The sequence below is a fragment of the Schistocerca serialis genome, chromosome 9 (genome assembly GCF_023864345.2).
Source record: "Schistocerca serialis cubense isolate TAMUIC-IGC-003099 chromosome 9, iqSchSeri2.2, whole genome shotgun sequence".
Lineage (NCBI taxonomy): Eukaryota > Metazoa > Arthropoda > Insecta > Orthoptera > Acrididae > Schistocerca > Schistocerca serialis.
This window is the reverse complement of record NC_064646.1, coordinates 472,615,337-472,637,957: the sequence shown is the minus strand read 5'-3', so window position 1 is coordinate 472,637,957 and position 22,621 is coordinate 472,615,337. Positions and strand designations below refer to the sequence as shown.

Genomic DNA, 22,621 nt, shown 5'->3' with positions numbered 1-22,621 from the left:
CTCTCATGATATTCCTCAGTGAAAAAGTTTTAGAAAAGGAAATACAGTATTTCTGCCTGTTCTGTCATTCTCCAGTACACACTCTGTCATTTACAACAATCTTCATATATGACATAATTGTGATTTTAAACTTTCATAACAAGAACGTGGGAAACATTTATTGTAAATGGAAAAAAGAAATACCTAATTAAGGAAGCAAGATGAGGTACAAGCAAAAATATATATTGCTAATATAGAGAAGTCTGTAGTCCAAATTTTCTTGATAATGGTGAGTTAGAGTAGCCAAGACTTTGATGATTTGAAGTATCTGATTTGTTAATTTTACCTTGTATTTTATAAATCATTTGTCATATGTTCTTGGCACACAAATCACAATAGAGTTTTACTTAATGATAGGTTTAATGTTACGTAACTATTAAATTTTTGTTTCATGGTGAGTGTGATAAATTCTACAAAAAGCAATGTAAAGAGTTTTGCAGTATCTAGATATTTTGTTTTGTTTATGCGCCTTTTTATTTGGAGTGGGGGAGGGGGAGGGGGAGGTTAGAGATCGGAGGATGTACATACAGGCATTTATATATACTTGAAGCTTCCTAATCCCTTGGATTCTCTGTTATCGCATCCTCTGTACTGCCTACTGCAGATATAAATAAGTTTCTGTATGGTCACTTGCTCCATCACTCACGTGAAATAGTACTAGAGGGATTTGCACTGATAAATCTGCTTCCCTGTTTCAGACCCTACCCTGTGCCTAGCCTCTTTCATACTAAAATCAAAAAATGAAAACTCCAGGTAGGAATATCAACAATGTCAGAAAAGATAGATTGCTACTTACCATAAAGGTGACATGCTAAATTACAGACAGGCATGATTAAGACGCTTACACTGGCCGCAGCCTTTATCAGAAAACCACACACACACACACACATATATATATATATATATATATATATATATATATATATATATATATATATATATTTTAAAACAAGCAAGCACACCTCTCATGCACACATGACCACTAACACCAACAGTGGGGCCAGAATGAAAATGTTACATGGGATGGAAGCAGCAACCTGGAGGGAGTGGGGAAGGGATGCAATAGCTTTGTATTGGTGGGGGAGTGAGGAGCATTGTGTGGCAGAATGTGGAGGGACTAGAATGCCAACAGGTGCAGCGTCAGGAGGTTGTGGGGCAGGGAGGTGGGGAAAACAGAGCAAAGAAGAGAGGTGCGGGAAAGATCAGTAGGTCTATTGGCAGAGGGTGGCAAATGGAGGGTGGGACACATGAATGGGGAGGACGTGCCAGAACAGAGGGTGTGGAAACAAGTTGGGCGGAGGATGTGGGGACAGTATGTTACCGTAGGTGGAGGCTGGGATAATTATGGGAATGGAGAATGTGTTGTAAGGATAGCTCCCATCTGTGCAGCTCAGAAAAGCTAGTGGTGGATTGGAGGATCCAGATGGCTCGGGTGGTGAAGTAGTCATTAAAATCAAGCATGTTATGTTCAGCTGCATGTTGTGCCACTCAGTTGCATTCTTTGCTATTAGCCACGATTTGGTGTTGGCAGTTCATATTGCTGGACAGCTGCTTGATAGTCATACCAATGTAAAAAGCTCTGCAGTGATTATAGCAGACCTGCTGAGTGACATGGCTGCTTTCGCACATGGCCCAGTCTCTGATGGCATAAGATTAACACTCGTATGGGAAGTGCTGGGTGTGTGGATTGGGCAGGTCTTACACCTGGATCTTCCACAGAGATTTGATCCTTGTGGCAAGGGATTGAGATTGGGAGTGGCATAGGGATAGATTTGTATGTTCTGAAGATTGGGTGGGTGATGGAACATCACTTTAGAAGGGCCTGGAAGGCTCTTGGGTAGGATGTCCCTTATTTTAGGGAACAATGATAGGTTCAATTGTTCCAATCTGCACAACTTCACACCAGCCCAAGGCTGTTGATTTATTGTATTTATTTTCTTTATCAGAAAGTTGATGGAATGCAATTTTATGATGATTATGGAATAGCTAGAATGTATCCACTTTATAATCTTACTGTTGATATTTATTAGTAATCTTTAATGCAAAGTGCAATCACGATAGAAGCAAATGTACTTCAGTCTTAGAAAACTTTAATGCAAACCAAAATATGTGCTTTGCTGTTACTTTAAGGTCCTGATTGGCAATAGAGAATGGATGCGTCGCACTATTGGAGAGGTGCCTTCTGATGTGGACAGTAAAATGACAGAGGAGGAAGAACTTGGAAGGACATCAGTCATGTGTGCCATTAATGGTAAGTACGATTCAAAAAACAGCTTAATGATCCTCAGTTCAGCATTTAACAGTATGCATAACATGTAAAACCTATCTCGTAAATGAGAATTACTAAAATTTTAAGTGCAAGAATCTGCTAGCATTTAAGTGCAATTACTGTCTAATGATATTCTATGTGATATGTGCCCATCTTAATAATTTTTCACTAAAGGGATAACAGCTACAGCAGATAGAATCTTTGACTTGTATTATATGTCAACAAAAACAACAACATGATTTAATTTTCTTGTTCTTCTTGTGAAACAAGGACCTTCATTGTTATCTGTCTCTCCACCTCTCCTCTCCTTCTTTAGCACATCTTCTAGTTTCCTTGCCCTCTTCTCTGTGGACTCACTCACTGTATACCTTTATCTTTGTGGGTCTTCCTTGTGGTCTCTTTCCAGCTGATCTTTCAGAAAGTATTTTTTCAGCACTCTTTCCTCTGTTGTTGTTGTCATGTGTGCCTTCTCCTTCAGCTTTCATGTTTGTATCTTGACCTGAAGTTTTGAAGTCCCCATCCTTTTTCTGATCTCCTCATTTATGAGTCTGTTCTTTCTTGTCTTCAGTACCTCTTAAACATTTCAACTCTGCTGCCTGCATTCTGGTTCTTTCCATTTTTGTTGTAGTCCATTGGCCAGCTGCTTTGCTAGAATGTGTTCAGAATACGTTGTATATAGAACTTTATTAAGGATTTTCCATGGTTGGAATATAGCACTTTTTACATTCCTTTGGGACATCTCTGTTCCACATCATATGCCTTAGACTCCGGTAGAAGATTTTTACTTTTCATATGCTTTTACAAATTTCATTATCTAACTTGCCATCATTAGTGCCCCTCTTATTAAGTGCTTGACCTTTTGACCCCATGCAAAAATTTTCAGTTTTTTTTCCTTTCCCCTTCCATCCTTCCCCTTCTCATTACTATTTTTTGCTCTTTTGTGGATTTACTCTCACCTCAAATTTTTCTGTCTCTTGGATCCATGTATATGCTTGCCTTTACACTTTTATCTCATCCCCACATCACTACATCTGCAAATGTGGCTTTTTGTTGTATATCTTCCTAATTTATGTTTAACCTTGACTGTGATGAATAATAAAGAGGAGAGCATACTTCACCATTGTAAGCCCACTTCAACTTTCAGCCATTTTGTTCCTCCTGTATTGGTATTTACTCTACTAACACAATTTTTGTGCAAGGCTTTTATCATTTGCAATTCCACTTTTTTTAACTTGTCTATTAATCAATGTCCCCGTGATGAACTGTCTAGGTAATCTCTCATAGGTTTCATCGGTGTGGTTAAATATCATAATAGTGTCTTTTTCCAAATTTCATCATTTAATTCATTCCACTCAAATAGCAAGTGGCACTTGAGATCACAAATTTTGTTTTCCACTCTGCTGTTGAGCATCACTTGATATGATTTTAAAATAGCTCTCAAATGCTCCATTCCTAAATGTGACTGTACTAGACATCAATGCTGCATAGTGCTGTCATGTAAGGAAGCCTGTGTTAAGTCAGTGTTGAATGTAGCAATTATGTTGAGATTCAGGTTGTAATTATCATGTTCAAGTTAGTAGACACAAAATGGCTAGTTCTTCACTCATTGTCCTTTCTGAGGAAGAGATTGTAGAGCTTCTAGAGGAATGTCTAAGTGAAAATGAGAGTGACAATGTTTTTGATGATGATGATGATGATGATGATGATGATGACGGAAACAGTCTAGCCTGAAGAGTTTCAAAAAGTATCTCACATTGAAAAGATTTGTATTGTAATACTTACGCAAATATATTTATGTGACAGCACACTTTTTGTTCTAATACATACTTAAAAAATGGAATAAAGTGCAGCACCACATTCAAAATATTAACTGTGGCTTTTGGTGAATCTTCTATGAGTAAGATAAGAGTTTGAGTGGTATAAACATTTTTAAGAGGGTCAAGATGATGTCAACCATGCTGGATTCCCTAGCACATCAATTACTGATGTCAGTGAAGAAGTAACAGAATGATGTAAGCGTACGTTTTGGCTTGTGCCAGCCAAATTTTTTGGTGTTTTGTATGTGAAATGTGTAGCAGCAAAGGTTGTTCTGAAACCACTGACTCTTCACCAAAAATGGTGATATGCAGGTACTGCCAGGGAATTACTGAATGAAGTCGACAATTATCCAGTACTTCTGAAGAAGGTTGTAATGGGTAGGAAAACAGGGGTATAGGGGTATCACATTGAAATAAAGGCCCAATGTAGTATGTTGCTAGTAGGTATCAAGGTTGCAGGGAGTGAAAGGACCAAGCCCACAGAGGGTTCCCAACAGCAAGCTATATTTACCAGGCATCAAAACAACCAACACTGTTAATAGCACAGCAACACAGTGATATTACAACTTACTGTTTATTCAAATCATACTTAAAGTAAAAAATCCAGAAAACTTCTGCAGAGCAACAAGTGTAACATTTAAGGATACATATTTTAATTTAACACAAATGGCAGTGACTTCCTTCAATAAAAGAAGTTTTTCAAAAACTTGGAACTTATGCATTTGCTTTTGGTAAAACTTAGTTGCAAAATATAGCTCCTTTTTTAAGTGTGTTTTAAGAAAAGACTTTACAGATATTTTACTGGTTCAGTGCAAATACTTGAGACAAAATTATTTGACAGAGGACTAACAAACCTGGCGGCTCCAAAAGGATTTGAAATCTTTGAATAGTTTAAAACACCAAATACATTATTTGCAAGCTACATTTTTAAATCGGAAAAAGTTCCTTATAGGTAGAATACGTATATCACTTACAGTACTGCTCAAACTTAGCAGCCTTCCATGCCCGTAGACCCACATAGTTGTACTGGTCTTGTGAAAATGCGTAAGGTGCAGTCGAGCAGACTCAGAAAACAAGAAGTCCATTCTATAACATACCAAACAAACTATTTCAGAAAATGGCCCATTTTACACCAACTGAGAAGCCAGCCAAATCGGATATTAACATACAGCCTTGCAAACAGTCAATAAGCCCAAAATTCTTAAAGAAAATTGCAATATTTTATGCATGTAAGACATTTTTGTTGCAACTTTAACCATCAAATAATTGAAGTAAGAGGCTTATTGAAATACTCCAACAGTGTGCAAAGCAATAAAAAGCACAGCTTATTATAGGGTTAAGACAAAATTATGCCTTTAAAATTAAAACTAAAATGGCATTGCATAATTTAAGTTGCTTGCACAGAATTAAGCAGAGGTAACCAGTACGTAATAAAGTACTGCAAGAGCAACCATTACCAGTAATTTGACTGACTCACAACTAAGACTACACAAGCTGGTATTCAGTACAACATACATCAAACAACACAACAGACTTTACCACAGTCTCACTTATAGAATCTGCCAGGAACTGGGCTCTAAATAAACTGATATTACTTCAGAAAAACTGACCGGGCACAAGCTCTATACAGTTTGAACAATTTGCACAGCTTTTGTAAATTAGGCACAGTATATTATGCAATAGGCAGAGGTAGTACTTGTAAGCAAAACGGCACCTACATGGCAAGGAATTTCCACACTCAAAATGTGGCAGCACATTTGAGGTGCCACAGATCAACATCAAAGTGTTAAAGGGCCACCCAACATTTAAACATAAGAGAACAATCCCTAATGAGAAAACAGCTTACCCAACATAATTAACACAGCTGAAGGTGGCAGCGGCAGACAGAGGTCTTGGCACACTGATAGGATGCAGATGGTTGTATTGAGATCTCTGCACAGCTACACTGTCCTCCAGATGTAGCAAGGCCCCAGTTCTGCTGAAGTATCACGCACGTCGTCCACTCGTGAGTGTTGCTTCAGTACTCAGCCAAAACAATCTCCGGTCTCACACAGCCCACCACTGACCACAACATGACAAGTACTGCAACAATGATCACCGATAGGGATTTTTCCCTCTCTTGGTAACCAACATAACTTCCTTCGTGTCTCACAGCTGCACTGACTCTCCTTCCATGTGCACCTAAATAGGCAATTGCAACCAATCACACTGCAGCAAAGTGTGGACACAAGAAAGAGCTGACACACTAACCACTCGAGAGATAAGTTATGGCTCACAGTTGTTCCAATGGAAACTGCCAGGAGAGACAAGACCAAATAAATTCTAAAAGTTTGATCAAATATAAAGGTTTTTCCCACTGTTTTCTTTTATCCCAAGGGGATAATGCATCTCGAGTTCCTGCCTTATGTTTGTAGGTCAATAGGGACTACTACCTAGAAGTTAAAGAAAATCATCAGAACTGTGGCAAAACCATTTGCGAAAATTGCATCACAATAATACTCCCATTCGCACCTCAGTGCTTATTCATCATTTTTTGGCAAAAACAAAATCAATATGTTGTTTTGGAAACTGAGTCATCAGACATGGCCTCCTGTAACTTCTTTCCAGTCTCAAGGCTGAAGAGAACCATGAAAGGACTTCAATCTGCCATCATTGATGAGAGGAAAACAGAATCACTGAAGGAGTTGAATACCATAATGAAAAGTGAACTCCAGAAGTGCTTCCAAGATTGGAAAAAGTACTGGCATCAGGATATTACATCTAAGGGTGACAAAGTTGATGTTGACAATTAATAGATAAAGGTTCTTTAAGAAAAACACACATTCCTGTTACTTTTTGATCACACCTCGTATGTATCAATTTTACTGTTGCTTTCATGCTGTAATTGATCGATTGTTGACAACAAACTTTGAAAAGCAATTAGTTGAGCATTTGTTTCAATATCTGTAACCTAAGTTACAACTTGCAGGTATTTTAGTGGCAATGGTGAGTGTCGCAGATGAGGTCAAACCTGAGGCACACTTAGCAGTATTTACCCTGAAGAAGATGGGGCTCGAGGTGATCCTCTTAACAGGCGACAACCGTCAGACAGCTGTTTCTATTGCAAGACAGGTGAGTCTGCCAAATCATTAAGATTTTTGTCCATGATGTGAGTACAAAAATTTGAGAGACAACAGATGATGTTAAAGGTATCTGTTGCACGACTACAAATTAATGATCAGTTGTTCTACATTGTAATTACTACACAAGCAAAAATATTTATCTACCTATTTTTCACAATTTTGAGTTTATGACTTATGTTTCAGGGTACTAGTCTATTTTGTAGTATTATTATTTGAAAGATGTTACTCTTGTCATCTGGTGCACTTGAAAGCAAAAACATTTACGTGCTAATTCAAAACTATGCCAACATCTTAAATATATAACAAAGAAATTTAATACATCATGGCAGATCAGAACTGTGTGCCAGACTGAGACGCAGATCTGAAACATTTACCTTTTGCTGGTAAGTGCTCTACTGACTGAGCTATCCGAGCGTGACTCACAATGCGTCCTCACAGCTTTACCTTTGCCACTTCCTCATCTCCTACCTTCCGAATGTCATAGATGTTCTCCCACATATCCTTCAGGACTAACACTCTGGAAAGAAAGAATATTGTGGAGACATGGCTTAGCCACAGTATTGGGGGGAGTCTTTCCAGAATGAACTATCTCTTTGCAAAGGTGTGTGTTGGTTCGTAACTTCCTGGCACATGAAAACTCAACAGCCTTGACTCACTGTTGTCACTAAGATTACCCAATGGTCAAAACTGTGTAGTTAGGATTAGTTTAAGGTCATCCAGGGCCCATATTCAACTATATGTACTCAATAGTTTTTAAATTGAGAACTGACAGATACTATGCCTTTTCAGCTTTGAACCATTATCCATCCAACATAATAAATGTTTTAATGTACCATTTCCTGGCTGTACTTGGGTGCTCTTCCTGTGGCTGTTGTACATACCACAGCAGGTACCAGGGAGAGGAGAATTTTTACTTAAAAGCTGGTAGCCAGTTAATAAGAAAACCTTGTTTCTAAGTGTAGTTGCATGAGTAGGACTAAAAACATGTGTTCACTAATGTTAACACTAAATGTGTGTGTGTAAACTAATTTCGTCCATATTATTTCAGTAAAACAATCATTGTAACATCTAACTAACTAATTAACCAACAAACTGACTAGGCAGGCTTAAAGTTCCTGTGATTTCTGATGATGGCTGATATTTTCTACTACGTGTTGGAAAGCAACTTCTGTATCCTACTGGCAAGCAACACATTACAGCAAGTGCTGGTAGTGTTAATAGGAAATGGTAATGGAAGTGTCTACTGCTGTATCCTACACCCAGTCTGCCAGCAATACAGATAATTGCCGCAGGCTGCTGAAGCATGGTCCTACTGACACTGCGTTATCCAGGTATCAACAGTAACAATGTGGGCCTGACGATGCTGCTTCATCGAGGAACGTACGTGACGATCCAGGACAACAGCAGCAATCTGTTGTTGTCATCCACGCAGTGGCCAGAGGCAACTCCACGGCTAGTAGACACTGTATTCACTGCCGGAAGGAGGCGTGAGGATTGTGACACTACTCAAATGCCAGATGACATCCTTGCAAGTAGGCCACACCGAATTCCTCCGCCACTACAGTATTTATGCCAATGTGTGGCCATAGCCAGTCAGTTCGATCTCGGCTCTGAACCAGCATGTGCAGTTTGACCTATGCCACCAAACCAGAACCATTACAGCCACTAACTCTGGACTGAGTTCCAGCCTGCAATCCAGGATCACTTTTGCTGTGCTGTCCTCCAGATCAGCTAACTATCCAATCATTAGCCTTTATGTCACTGATCTGTTGCTTCTGAGGACTCTGGCCTCTGAGACTCCCCCTCCTGAGTCGCCAGCCTTTGACTCGTCGACCATAGTCTCTGAGGACTCTGAGCTTCAGACTTGGTGTAGAACTATGATACACATGTTCAGCCCATGGCCCATTTGCACGTAGACATTGGACAGTGACACACAGTGATTGTACGGTGAATACCAGACAGCACTTCAACTTATGTCCTGTTCGCATGTAGTCGTAGGACTACAGTTCATAGTGATTGTGTTTCCATCAATGACACCTAACTGTCATTGAGTAGCTATCTGACAGTAGTAGTGCATACTATCTTCAGAAGTTTTTGTTGTGCTTTTCAGTGACTAACTCTACGGCAGCCGTTGTGGCTATTGCAGTGTCTGTATTTAGGCCGTGTCTAACATAGCGTAAAGTGTCACTGGCTACTTGGGAGTTTGTTCTTTCTACATGACTGTGGTCTGGTCACTTCACCTCCATTCTCATCTTGAGGCCGATTAGCTGAAAGGCCTAAATGTTATATCAATGTTGTGGAGTGTCTCTAGAGCTTGCGATGTTGGGTGTGCACTGGCAGCACTCGTTGGCTCAATGTGTCGGGCAGTGGGCCCTGCAGAGTGGAGTAGATGTTTCAAAGTATAGTATTGAGTTAGTGATCCTTTGTGTTAAACCAAGTTACTTAATTTCATGTTTCTAAAAAAAAATTTAAAAGCATATTGTAATAATATTGCAAAGGTGTGTTATGGCATAAAGCATGCTCTCATAAATGCTGAAGAGAACAGTAGTTTTAATTCACATCACTTGCAGCTATATTAGCATTGTCACAAGTCTGAGAAAGTTTATTCAGCTTGCTTTTTATAACTACTGAGTCTCTTCGTAATAAAATTGAAATAAAATTCTTGGACCATTATCTGCTTATACATTGCAGACAGACACTGAAGAAAATTGCTCTTTGTCTTGTTGTCTCTAAGTGGAAAGACAAAGGTAAAAACTCCCAGGATTTTGTCATCACTTGTATTACTGACAAACAGTATGGGCAGATCTTAAGTGCTGCATGAACGGTCTGCCTGAAAACTAATCATAATTTATCGCAAGCCCTTTCACACACTAAAATGTGCTTTATCATCAACTTGGACCTGGGCAGAACAAAATTTTGAGACACAATCCACAGGACTATGGCAAGCAGCAAAACATTGTGACATGGTTTGGAAAATCTTGATGTCTACTGAGTTACTTGTGGAAGCTGGGAACCACACTCTGCAATATTTGACAGGAAATAGTGAGCACGCTGGCATATGTGAATGGGTGAAACCTTAAAGCATACGTGAAAACTTTACCCAAATGATTTGAACCATGGTAAATGAACATGCTGTAAAGGCAAACTGTGGCTGAAGTTAAAACTGGTGCCATTAACAGACTTTTGACAGTCAATTTATACTCGTCTTTGTTACAGATTACAATATGATGACATTTTTATAATCCAAGTAATTTCACAAGAAGTTTCTTGCTACATATTTCTTGACGTCTTAACCAAAAAAATTGCAAAAATTCCTTGCACTCTCTTCTCACTTCAAGTGTGAAGTGTTTACTAAGTGTTTTAACAATGGACGATGACCGAGCGAGGTGGCGCAGTGGTTAGCACACTGGACTCACATTCGGGAGGATGACGGTTTGATCCCATGTCCAGCCATTCTGATTTAGGTTTTCTGTAATTTCCCTAAATCGCTCAAGGCAAATGCTGGGATGGTTCCTTTGAAAGGGCATGGCTGACTTCCTTCCCCATCCTTCCTTAAGCTGATGAGACCGATGACCTCGCTGTTTGGTCTTCTCCCCCAAACAACCCAACCCAACTGGACCATGAGAATTTGAACATTAATTAGTATGTTCATTCTTCCACTAAATAAGACTTTCACAAATCTGGATCCTTTTTAGAAAAAGGCACGAGTTAAATGAGGATAACAGTACTTTGCTTTTATATGCTTTTTATTGACTGACTTTATTAATGGCTTCATTTGTTGAATAATGAAGCAAAATTTACAGAGATATAATAAAAATTTGAAAATTACCAGTGCAAAACAAAAAGGCAATACAGGTATTCAAGAATGAACTACAAATATGAAACCTATATATGTGCTGATCTGTATATTAGTTGTGTGTAGTGTATTCACCAATACTACACAACACTGGCAGCTAAGTTACAAATTCCACCATCATAGAATGGGCTTGTAACCTGAAACATAGGTCAAGTAAAATTAAAAAAAAAATTGTGAAACATAGCCAAAAAGACTGTTTTCTTGTCTAAAAGTTGTAGTTTTATTTGTCCATTTAAACGTAATTTTATTTGTTGCTACAGCTGTTCATGAGGAAGTTAATCATCTTGACTGAAACTTTTATTTATGTGGGATGCACATGAACAGATTAAAACTCATGGACTTGGACACAGATAAATTTAAATTTATTAATAATGCTCAGATTTAGTGTGTTCCTACATTAAAGGAAATTAATGATGACAGTAGAAAGTTTGTTATAAATAATTAATAGTTTATTTTTTATCATTTTGCATTTTGAATGAAGTGTTGTCTAATCAGGACTTTACATATTTCACAAACTATTTTATACTCCGGGCAACCACAACTGTTGAAAGGCATTATGTTAGGAAGAACTCCGCTTATGGCTGGTAAAATTGTTGTTTATTAAAATATGACCAGTTTCACAGTTTTAAAGCTCATCATCAGGTGAACAATGTTAAAAGATCGTAGGCATATGCATCACTCCTAGTCTCAATAGTAAATTTTGACTAGGAGTGATAGGTATGCCTGTGATCTTCTAACATTGTTCACCTGATGATGCAGCTTTAGCTGCGAAACTAGTCGTGTTTTAATGAACAACAATTTTACCAGCTGTAAGCGGAGTTCTTCCTAATATCATACTTTAGATACTTTATTCATGTGCTTCTTTATATGCAAAAGCAAATCTTGAATTCCAGGTGGGAATCGGAAGAGTCTTTGCAGAAGTACTGCCATCACACAAAGTGGCAAAGATCCAGCGCTTGCAAGAGAGTGGCGCACGTGTTGCCATGGTGGGTGACGGTGTCAATGACTCCCCAGCACTTGCTCAGTCAGATGTCGGCATTGCCATTGCCTCAGGGACAGATGTAGCTGTTGCAGCAGCAGATGTTGTTTTGATGAGGGTAAGACTCATTGACATTTAGACTCCACAAAGATGTTTTGGTGTCCAATCCATCAGTAAATAAACAGAGAGCCAACTTAAAAGTTAATAAGTAAACAGAAAAATGTTCTCATTATTTTTGGTTTGTTTTTGTTTATCTTCCCTTCTTAAGGAAACAAAAGAATGAGTGAGAATTGATGCTCTCTTGGAAAAAGAAAAATTTTTAACAGTAATTTTTCTTTGTGGGATGTGTGGGAGGACAGATTACAAAGTTTGTCTGTTGCCAAGTTTTACATGTGATTTAGAAATGATCAACAGTATCTGAATACTCAGATCATTACATATATGTTGTGATGTTCCCACTGTTAGAAAGTCTACTGATATTCCTGGTGCATGACTCGTGTGACTAGTGAAACTGGTAGCAGACAGTGAGTGCTATCCAGAGTGCGTGCAAGCCATGTGAGACAAATTGTTGCTTATGAATGCCTGTTGTTCATAGTAATCATTGTCTTACATTATTCTGCTTCTCAAGTAGTAGTTTACAGGACAAGTTCATACATCTCTATCTTCAGTAATTTTACTATTACACATTTTTGTAAGTCCATTGTGGTACCTTTAAGAAATGACTATTCCACTGGACAAAACACACACATCTCAAAATTCCTTTTATTTGTAATAAGATTTACATTTTAAATCTATTACACTATGTATTCTTGATGCTGGCATTGATCTTTTACTAGAAAGTTAACTCTGTTTTCCATGCAGTCTGTTCAGTGTATGCCTTAATGTGCATACTCAGTTGTATGTGCTGCTGTGCTCAGTTTAACTGAAAAGTGACAAAACAACATGACCAAAGACAATGCAATATCCACTGCTAAAATACTAACAGTATTGCTTCCAAATTGTGTTACACTAAATGTGACTATTTGTATTATTTCTTGGGAACAAAACAATGAATTATATTCTCTAAAATTTTCAGAACGACTTGCTCGATGTGATCGGGTGCCTCGATCTGTCACGAAGAACAGTTCGCAGGATACGACTCAATTTTGTATTTGCCAGTATGTACAATCTCTTGGGGATTCCTATAGCTGCTGGTGTGTTCAGCCCATTTGGCTTCAGCCTGCAGGTATGTATGCAGTAGAAAATAAATTCTGTTTTCTCAGGATGTGGTACTGAATTAAAACAGTTAAAAGAGAGACAGAGTGCTAATCAGTAATATATTAGTTACAAGAGAACACACTTCCTTGCCATATTCACTGCCAGGCCATTAGGTCATACCCTTCCATTACAAATTAGTTTCGTAAGAGTTCATAGGATTTCCTGCAATGCGGGCTAAGATATGTCTCTTTCTCTTAGTGTAGCACGTCAAGTGTCACGTACGTGTATATTATGCTGTGTGGATAACTACAATTTGTGCTCATTTAGTGGAGTGGTGCAATTGTGTTGTAGATGATTATAGAAATGAAGGCAAGTAAGAGTGTGACCCAGTCTATCCTTGAGCTGTTGTAATCAGTTGGTGACTTGCTTCTTCTTCTTCTTCTTCTTCTTGTATGATTTGCATACACCTCTTGTCAGTCAGCACCATTCAGATCTTGAATGTCTTAATCAGCTACTTCAACAGGGCTATAACTGTGTAAAATCATGCCCTGAAATGAGGTCTGTCCGGTATGAGATTTTGCCCACCACACACAGAATATCCTTTTGTCATCCTCTAAATCTCCGCATTATCTTTGTCAGACAGTATGCACCTTGTGTACCCATTTTGTACCCTAGGGCTCCTATCCCTGTGACTGCCCCCCACTATAAGACTTGCCCCATACACTCTCCTGCCACCACTTATACCAGTCCTGTAACTGGGAAAATATATGCTAGGGTGGGAGAGCAATCTGTGAAATGATGCATGTTGTTCAAATGGTTCAAATGGCTCTGAGCACTATGGGACTCAACATCTGTGGTCATCAGTCCCCTAGAACTTAGAACTACTTAAACCTAACTAACCTAAGGACATCACACACATCCATGCCCGGGGCAGGATTCGAACCTGCGACCGTAGCGGTCACGCCGCTCCAGACTGACGCACCTAGAACCGCACGGCCACACCGGCCGGCGATGCATGTTGTGTACCAGCTTTTAGGTACACAACGTTTGGCCTTCTACATTGGCACGACCATCGCCATATTATCCAATTAGATGAATTGGCATAGGCAGAGGGTGTATGCTGACAACAGATAATATCCTGTTGCAGAATGTACTCTACAACATGTTCTTGTTTCTCACCTCCCACCAGCCCTTAAGTTATGTTAGTTTATTCAGCCTCGGCATTTATTCCCAGTAGCTATTCCTTTCTTCACTGTCTTTTGGTTTTCTATAGCTACACCTCACCAGTCCTCTTCCTTCATCCCTGCTCCTCCCCCTTCAATCCTTCTGCCAGGAGGAGGAGCCACTGCCTCCTAAAGCTTGTAAATTTCGGTACCTTTATTTATCTCTCCCATTACATTATATTGACCCCAAATCTGGCAGACAACTTCTCATACTTGATTCATTTTGTCCTTTCTAGGTCTTCTGAAGTGATTATACTGTTACATACATAAATGAATAGGAAGACTGGACATTTTCCTACACTGTCTACAAAGACACCTGGATTTGAATTTGCGGGGTACAATTCAGTCGGTGTTAGGGTTGCATTCAACTTGGCATACAGCTGTTGACCAGCTCGGTGCAGCTCATATATGGTTTTCTAAGTTTCATGAATCATCACCAGATTTCAATGTCTGGAGCATGTCACGTGTCTTCTCGACTATATGTTTATCACTATCTTTTTCTACATCTTTCACATTGTTTAAGATTTTGACAAGTTAGTCAACTATTCTGTGAATATTTGTGTGTCAACCTCACCACTGAAAAATGCAGTGGTGATATCCAGTTATGGGACATGAAAGTCATATTTGGCTGATAAAGACATGAATTATTTGATCCTCACACTGGAGGGAATGTTTCCATAAAGTGAGCTCCAGGCCATTGGTTGTATCCTCGTTCAACTATTCTTGCTTTTCTCCTCAGCCAGAATCTGTCGCTTCTGTATTTGTTCATAGAAACAATCATACAGTCCATTACCCTTTCATTTATTGGCCTGTCTACAATGTCCCAGGTATCATTTATCACCAGTGATCTGATTTCGTCACGTATGGCCTCAAACCACTCTGTCATCTGGCACTGACTTTTGTTACATTTGAAATGACATTAGTATCATGAATTTAAACACTGGTGTATCTACACCTGACACAGATGGTTGAGCAGGTGTGAAACTTTAAGAATTAGTGTCTTCATTGCATGATAAGTTACCTTTGGGATTGAATTCTTGGCTTGTAATGATCTGAAGTCCATCTTCTTCAAAGCCACAGAATGTTTTGTATCTGGCAATGTCTCTGGCTAATTGTTTATATCACTATTGAAATCTCCTCATATGGAATTCATGTTGATGCCTGCTGTTTGCTGATGATCTGGTTCATCTTCACAGAAGTCTACCTAACTTTGTTTGGGCTCAAAATTGTCTTGATCAAGGAACTTCACATCTTTTAACATATGACTCCTGTGATCTCTTGGTACCCATACAAGATTGGGTTTCAAACAGTTGGCATAGCCTTCAAGATTGTGCTTTCATTTGGCAATTTTTCCAGGATGACAACATTTTGACCAAATGTAGAAAGGAAAGTGGGATAGGTCAGGTTTTCTTTTCAGCCACTTCTCATATGGGCTTCAATCAACTGACTTGAGTAGCATGTAATGAGCCACATCAGTTACCAACTGTCCTTTAATTCAGCAATGGCATTCTGTTGCTGTGCATATGGAACTATTGGATCTTGATATATTCCTGCCACTCAGAGGATGGAGTCCATTATTTCATTGCAGTACCCCCTTACCATTTTCTGATTGAAAGTATTTAATTTTCTGTCCAGTCTGATTTTCAGCTGGCTTTTGAATTCAGCAGATTTGTATATAAATTCTTCTTTATGTTGAGGAAATGGGCCTGACACTATCTGCTATGGCAGTCTATAAAGGTCACAAAAACTTCCGGACCACCTTGAGATGTTTCTGTCATTGGACCACAAATATCACAGTAAATCAACTCCAGAGGTTCACTTGAGTTCCCTTGTCATTTAGTGAAGGGAGGGGACATCCAAGTCTCCTCAGACATTCTTTGTAAATACCTATACCATCACAGTTTTCTTCCACAAAATAATTGATAGTACATGTTACATCCTTTTCCTCCCTGATACCATAATTTCTGACCATTTCGCACCTGGGTGGCCTTGGAGACCATTTCCAAGTGTCCTTTTTAGTTGCCATCAGTCTTCTCATTGAGATTTAACTGTCCGTATGTCTGATATCAGGTGTTAAGAAGCTTCTAATAATAGTTGTGAAGAATTTTTTTTCCCTTTCTAATCTGTTGATCTCATAAAATACTGATAATGTTGCAGTAGTGAACTTTCCATCATTTATTCTTTAATTAATTTTCTTTTCTTGTTTATCATCTTGTATGATTTTTACTCCTAGATATTTGTACTTACCAGTCTATGCAACCATTCCCATCCCTTCTTTCAGTGTCAGATCTTGATTTGTTTGTACTGTTACCACATATTTTGTTTCACTCATGTTGGCCTGAAGTCCCCATTTTTATACTCCATTAATTTTTTTGAGATATATTCAATGTGTTCTTCCTTTTATGCTAAAAGTAGCCATTATCAGCAAATTATAGTAAATGTGTGTACTGTCATTTATTGGGATTCCCATATTCTTATATTTTTTCTTCCAGCTTTCCAAAGTGTCTTCTGTATACATTTTACGAAAGAATGATGATGGGTACTTTAAATTCAAGTGAGAGAAAGTTATGTTTTTTTTTTATTCTTGCTGTAGAATTTTTATACAGCATTTTAAGAACCAGTATTAAGTGAAGAATCTAGGACTCTACTTGTACAGTGGTGACAAGGAACCCTGCTCTTGCCCAAATTCACACTTCTCCCCTCTACACCATGCTGTCGGAGTGAAAAGGGGGAGAAGAGAGGGAAAGTGCAAAAACATCACTAGCGGCATGCAGCTTTGTGCCATCTTTAATTTTTCTCAACAACATAGATTACTAACAAAATTAATTTTTAATATTATTTAATTATTTTTGTTGTGATAAAGAGATAAAATTTATATTTATCACAAACTGTTGACATACAGCATACAGTTTCACAAATTATCACTCAGGTTGCCACATATTAGCGATTTATTTTGTTTCATAACCGAGAAAAGTCTTTGACACACACATGTTCATTGAAACATTGATATCATGTTTGCAACCTGATTGTGGAGGTGTGGAAGCTCTTCCTGAGGAAAATGATGTAGAACTCTAGGACAGTTTAATGTAAGAGAACTTGTCTTTCAAATGGGAATTATGTTGCTGATTGACCAGTTCCATCTGCAGACACACATGGGTGTTTCAAATGAAGTGACAAATGGTCTTGAAAATACTCAACATGTGTAAGATTGAGGACTATACCAAAAAGCTATTCCTGTAATCCTTGTAGTGGCACAACAGATTATTCAAAATTTGCATTATCTTTCATGCCAGTGAGCTTAGCAAAATCAACAGTGCTCATTTTCAGAAGGTTCCCTTCCGCAGTGTGATTTTCTTTTTAAAAGCATCTGCTTTCTCCATGAGATCAGAAGTAAGTTGCTTCTCCTCTCTTTGCAGTGTCTTACTGTTGTCAGTCTGCAGTCAATTCTACATAAAATACAAGGTCTACAATCCATTCCAGATCTTCTAATTCTCACTGTTGGTTTCCTTTTCCCTTCATAATAGCAGGTCTTAAATGAAAAACTCAGTCCCGGCATGTCCTTTCACTTAACAAATGTGATTTGCAGTAGCATACATTGTCACTTTAAACTTTGTTTAGTTTCATCAAACACTGTTGTGACTTGCAATTTAATAATATGTGCAACTTCACAAAATTTACTATATGTACCATCAATTCCATCATGTGTTCCATGCCTGGAATTTAACCCAAAGTTCTTCTTGATGTACAGAACAATGAATTCTGTACAAATTGTTTGTCATTTGTTATAATTTTTAACCCTCTCATTGTGAACTAAATCTCTAAATTATTTCTGCATAAAGCTGTTTTCTAGCAAATTTGCAATGCCCATTGATGATGTGACTACATAATACATATTGAAGAATTCCATCCTTCTCCTCCAACTCCCAATCATTTTTAACGGACTGCAATCACAGATTGCTAGACTGCATCTTTTTGTGCAAACAACCACTGGACCTTTGTACATCCTTTATACCTTGAACAAATAGTGAAGAATAAACAACACTTACACCCTGATTCTACTGAACTGAAGAAAGCAGTGCTGACCAGAAGAAGCTGCACCAAATGCTGGATGAAAATGTTGCATCACAATGCAAAATTAAATGTTGTGCTTCACCAAAGAAGACTGCGCAGATCTGAGACGTGCCACCAAGTGGGGCTGAGACAGACCAAGCCTCGTACCACACATGGACAGCACTTGTGCACACATGAAGTTTTGCATGCCTCGGCTGACCCTGCACTAGTGTCCTCTTTGTAACATCCCCTTAGGTACCATTAAAGACAAATACGAGGGCTATCCACAAAGTACATTACGTTTTGGAATTAAAAATAAATAAGGTATTGGAAAAATTTTTGATTATATACAGATGAAAGCCACACTTCAATACTACTTTTCTACATAGTTGCCATTTAAATTAAGGCACTTATCATAATGATGGACAAGCTCGGAAATTCCTTCGTCATAAAATTCGGCTGCCTGCGCCTTCAACCACGTGGTTACCTCTTCTTGAAGCTGTGCGTCGTCATCAAAACGCTGCATAGCCAACCACTTCTTCATTGCTGGGAATAAGTGGAAGTCGCTCGGTGCCAGGTCGGGACTGTACGGCGGATGAGGAAACAACTCCCACTTAAAAGATTTGAGAACTTCACGAGTGGCATTTGCCGTGTGGGCCCGGGCATTGTCGTGAATCGGCAAGATCTTTGAGCCCAACTTTCCCCTGCACTTGTTTTGTATTGCTCTTCTGAGGTTGTGCAGAGTTTGGCAATACCTTTGAGAGTTTATTGTAGTGCCTCTTTCCAGGAAATCCACAAAAATCGTATTTCTACCGGGTTACTGATTAACCACGTGGTTGAAGGCGCAGGCAGCCGAATTTTACGAAAAATGAATTTCCAATCTCGTCCATCGCTAGTGCCTTAATTTAAATGGCAACTATGTAGAAAAGTAGTATTTAAATGTGGCTTTCATCTGTATATAATAAAAGAAATTTCCAATACTTTATTTATTTTTAATTCCAAAATGTAATGTACTTTGTGGATAGCCCTCGTACACTAACAGTACAGTGCACATAGAGCATTGGAGCAGTCATTTTACAAGTGGACAGGGAAGGGGGACACGGAGGAGGAGGAGGAGGAGGAGTGGTGCAGTGGGAAGCAAGCACTTCGCAGTGGTTTGCAGAGTATGGATGTAGGTGTAGTTTATGGCTAACAGTTTAAGTCTTACACTGTAATGAAAAGGATAGTCGCTACTCACCATATAGCAGAGATGCTGAGTCGCAGAAAAGCACACCAAAAAGGCTGTCGGAAAATTAACTTTTGGCCAACAAGGCCTTTGTCAAGAACACACACGCACACGTGTATGTATGTATGTATTCCCCTGCATTTATTGTTTGTTGCAGCCATGGATGGCCTCTGCTGCGATGGCACTAAGTTCCGTCTCTGTCGTCGCTTCCTCGCTGCTGCTAAAGCGGTAAGTGTTGCATCTTTAGTTTGTAATATAACGAAGCCTGATTGCTTGTAGTTCATTGCCTATAATAATTTAATGTGTCCGTTCTGGAACGGTAATCGCGTGCAAACTTTTGTCGTAAAACTAGTTGGAGAAGAGCCTTTATGCAACTGGAAGACAAAATGTAAGATGTAAGCAAACCTCTATTTGTGCCATAAAAATGCCAAGTAGTGTGTTCAGCTGTAAGTGACGACTGTGATGCTTGATTTGAACTTCATTTATTTTGTAAATCTGTTCTTGTCAATAACATTGTTACACCTGTTTTGAGAATTGTCTTTCAGTATGACAGTGTATACATGTTCTTTGTTTCACAGAAAATTACTTAAGATTTTTCATGTGATTTGGCAGCTCACATCAGAGGGTTCACAACTTTTAGCCCATAAAGGTACCAGTTCAACTGTTGCAAACAAAACAAAACCAATTTTTAAAATTGGGTTTTTGATATGTAGTTTGGAATTCCTCCTCTTCAGGTGCATAATACATGTCTTCCAACTAGATTGTTACAGTTGTAATAAGGTACTGATTGTGAATACGTGCCTTCAATTGCAGAAAACTGTGTCATGACCAACATCAGTGATCTTCATATCTCTGCATAAACCTGCTTGTAAATAATTCTGGCAATATGCTCCAATTACTTTAAAAAGAAAACCAGATGATCTTCCTGATAATACTATGTAACTAATAAATATGAGACAGAGTTGCTGACCAGCTGGATACACATAAAAGTAGGAGGTGGGATGTTATCCTAGCCCTTGGAGCCATTAGTTCCTTTGTCAGGTAGGAGAGAGGGACAAAGTTTGGAGGGTCAAGACTGACCTCATCTTTGCAACAGGAGGGTCCCTCCCACTCTATCCCTCTCTCCTCCTCAAGGAAGGAAGGAACTAACAACTACAGACACTAGGATAATGATGTGAATTTTACTTTCATGTGTGGTTATTGGCAATACTAAAGATTTTGGCTCCTGAAAGTAAATACTAGCCAGCAATTATATTTTTATTGGCTTTCCAGATAGAAATTTACTCTGATACTGAAAACAAGGTACGTAAGGTCTTGTTGATAGAGATACATTGTCACATTTGCAATACATGTCTGTAACAAAGAGTGGCAGTTGTGGCCATCCAGATGAATTTATCATGGAGGGAGGGAGGGGGGGGGTTGCTTGTGAGGGGAGGGGAAGCAAAGAGTCTAAAATTACTATTTTTTATATAAATGAGTTGATATGCTTTAGACATGTCATGCCACAAGGGCTAAATTTTATGGATGCCACGAAAAACATTATATCCAAGAGAATTGGTGTTACCCTATCACTTCTAGAAGTGTATCAGAATTCTGCAATGGATGAAAACTTTGTACTCCAGACTCTGGAGGTGTGTTGTAGTGGGGGTAGACAAGTGTGTGCTCTTGGCCCAACCCTTTGTGGCGTACACCTGTGGTGGTAACGTAATTGTCTTAAAAAACTTAGTGTGTGTGTGTGTGTGTGGGGGGGGGGGGGGGGCGGGGGGGGGGGGGTTGGTACTGAGCTAATCTTAAAATTGGCTTATCCAGTTTAAGGTGGAGTGCATAACTTGGTGCAATTGGCATTTTTGATATTCATAAGTAAAAGAAGTGAGAAGTAAACAATTGAAAATTAGTGCTCAAATGGGACCAAGTCCCAGACCTTCAGTTAAGAATGTACTGGCTGAACTATCGGTTTCAAACACACTATAACATAAGCATGTAGTATTTTATTACTGGGTGAATCTACACCTTTTGCAAAACTCCAAATGAGAATGAAATTGGCAGGTACTAACTTATGAACTATGAAGAGGCGGGAATTCCTTTCAAATTCACAATGAAATTGCTACTTGAAGATATAATAAGGCACTTCTTTCCGTTGTCAGCTAGAAGGGCTACTGCCATTTAGGTTAGAACAGCAATACTTTTCTAAAGTGACATCTATTGATTTACATGTGACTAAGCTGCCTTTGTTATGACATAATGAGCACTAAGCAGTCATTAGCTGGAGGAGGGGGAGGGGGGAGAAGGGGGAGAATGTCAGTGAGAAAAAGTTTTGGAAAGGTGTGAAATTATGTGTAAAGTTTGTTGGAAGTTGCTAAGTGACATCATTCTCAAATATTGGATGAGTGTGGTCTGGGGATCTGCATAGTCTAAGGACATAAACACAACCTGCAACTATAATAATTGTCTTATTGTGTTGAACCTTTCATATGAGATTATACCACTTACTGTGTACATTATAACCACATTTTAAATTTTTAAATTCAGCCAGTATGTCTTGAAAATCAAATTTTTGTTGCTCTTGGAATCTGTCAGAAGGCAACCTGCAACTGGGTTTGGGTTCTGTGTCCCAGGATAGTCGCTTAGTTACATAGAATATTATCGCAGGGGGGGGGGGGGGGGTTGTGATCATGACGCACCCCCCCCCCCCTCCATGCACCATCCACACCCACCCTCACTCAACTGGACATCTTTGAATTGGCACCTGTCTCATGGTACAGTCAAGAGTTCTATCAGTTAGATTGTCTTAGCCACTTGCAGAGTTAAAGGAACCTGAGGTGTGATCAAAAAGTATGGGAATTT

General features: G+C 38.9%; 1 protein-coding gene across 3 annotated transcripts in view; it reads left to right on the top strand.

Annotated features, from left to right (window-relative positions):
• The window catches only part of LOC126418812 (copper-transporting ATPase 1), a 515,583-nt gene that overhangs the window by 318,457 nt on the left and 174,505 nt on the right, over positions 1 to 22,621 (top strand). For all 3 annotated transcript variants that reach the window (XM_050085753.1, XM_050085755.1, XM_050085754.1), the window contains 5 exons: positions 2,170 to 2,290; positions 7,094 to 7,236; positions 11,997 to 12,200; positions 13,158 to 13,307; positions 19,935 to 20,005. In XM_050085753.1, coding sequence (XP_049941710.1) covers positions 2,170 to 2,290; positions 7,094 to 7,236; positions 11,997 to 12,200; positions 13,158 to 13,307; positions 19,935 to 20,005 — 689 coding nt within the window. The remainder of the gene's footprint in view (positions 1 to 2,169; positions 2,291 to 7,093; positions 7,237 to 11,996; positions 12,201 to 13,157; positions 13,308 to 19,934; positions 20,006 to 22,621) is intronic.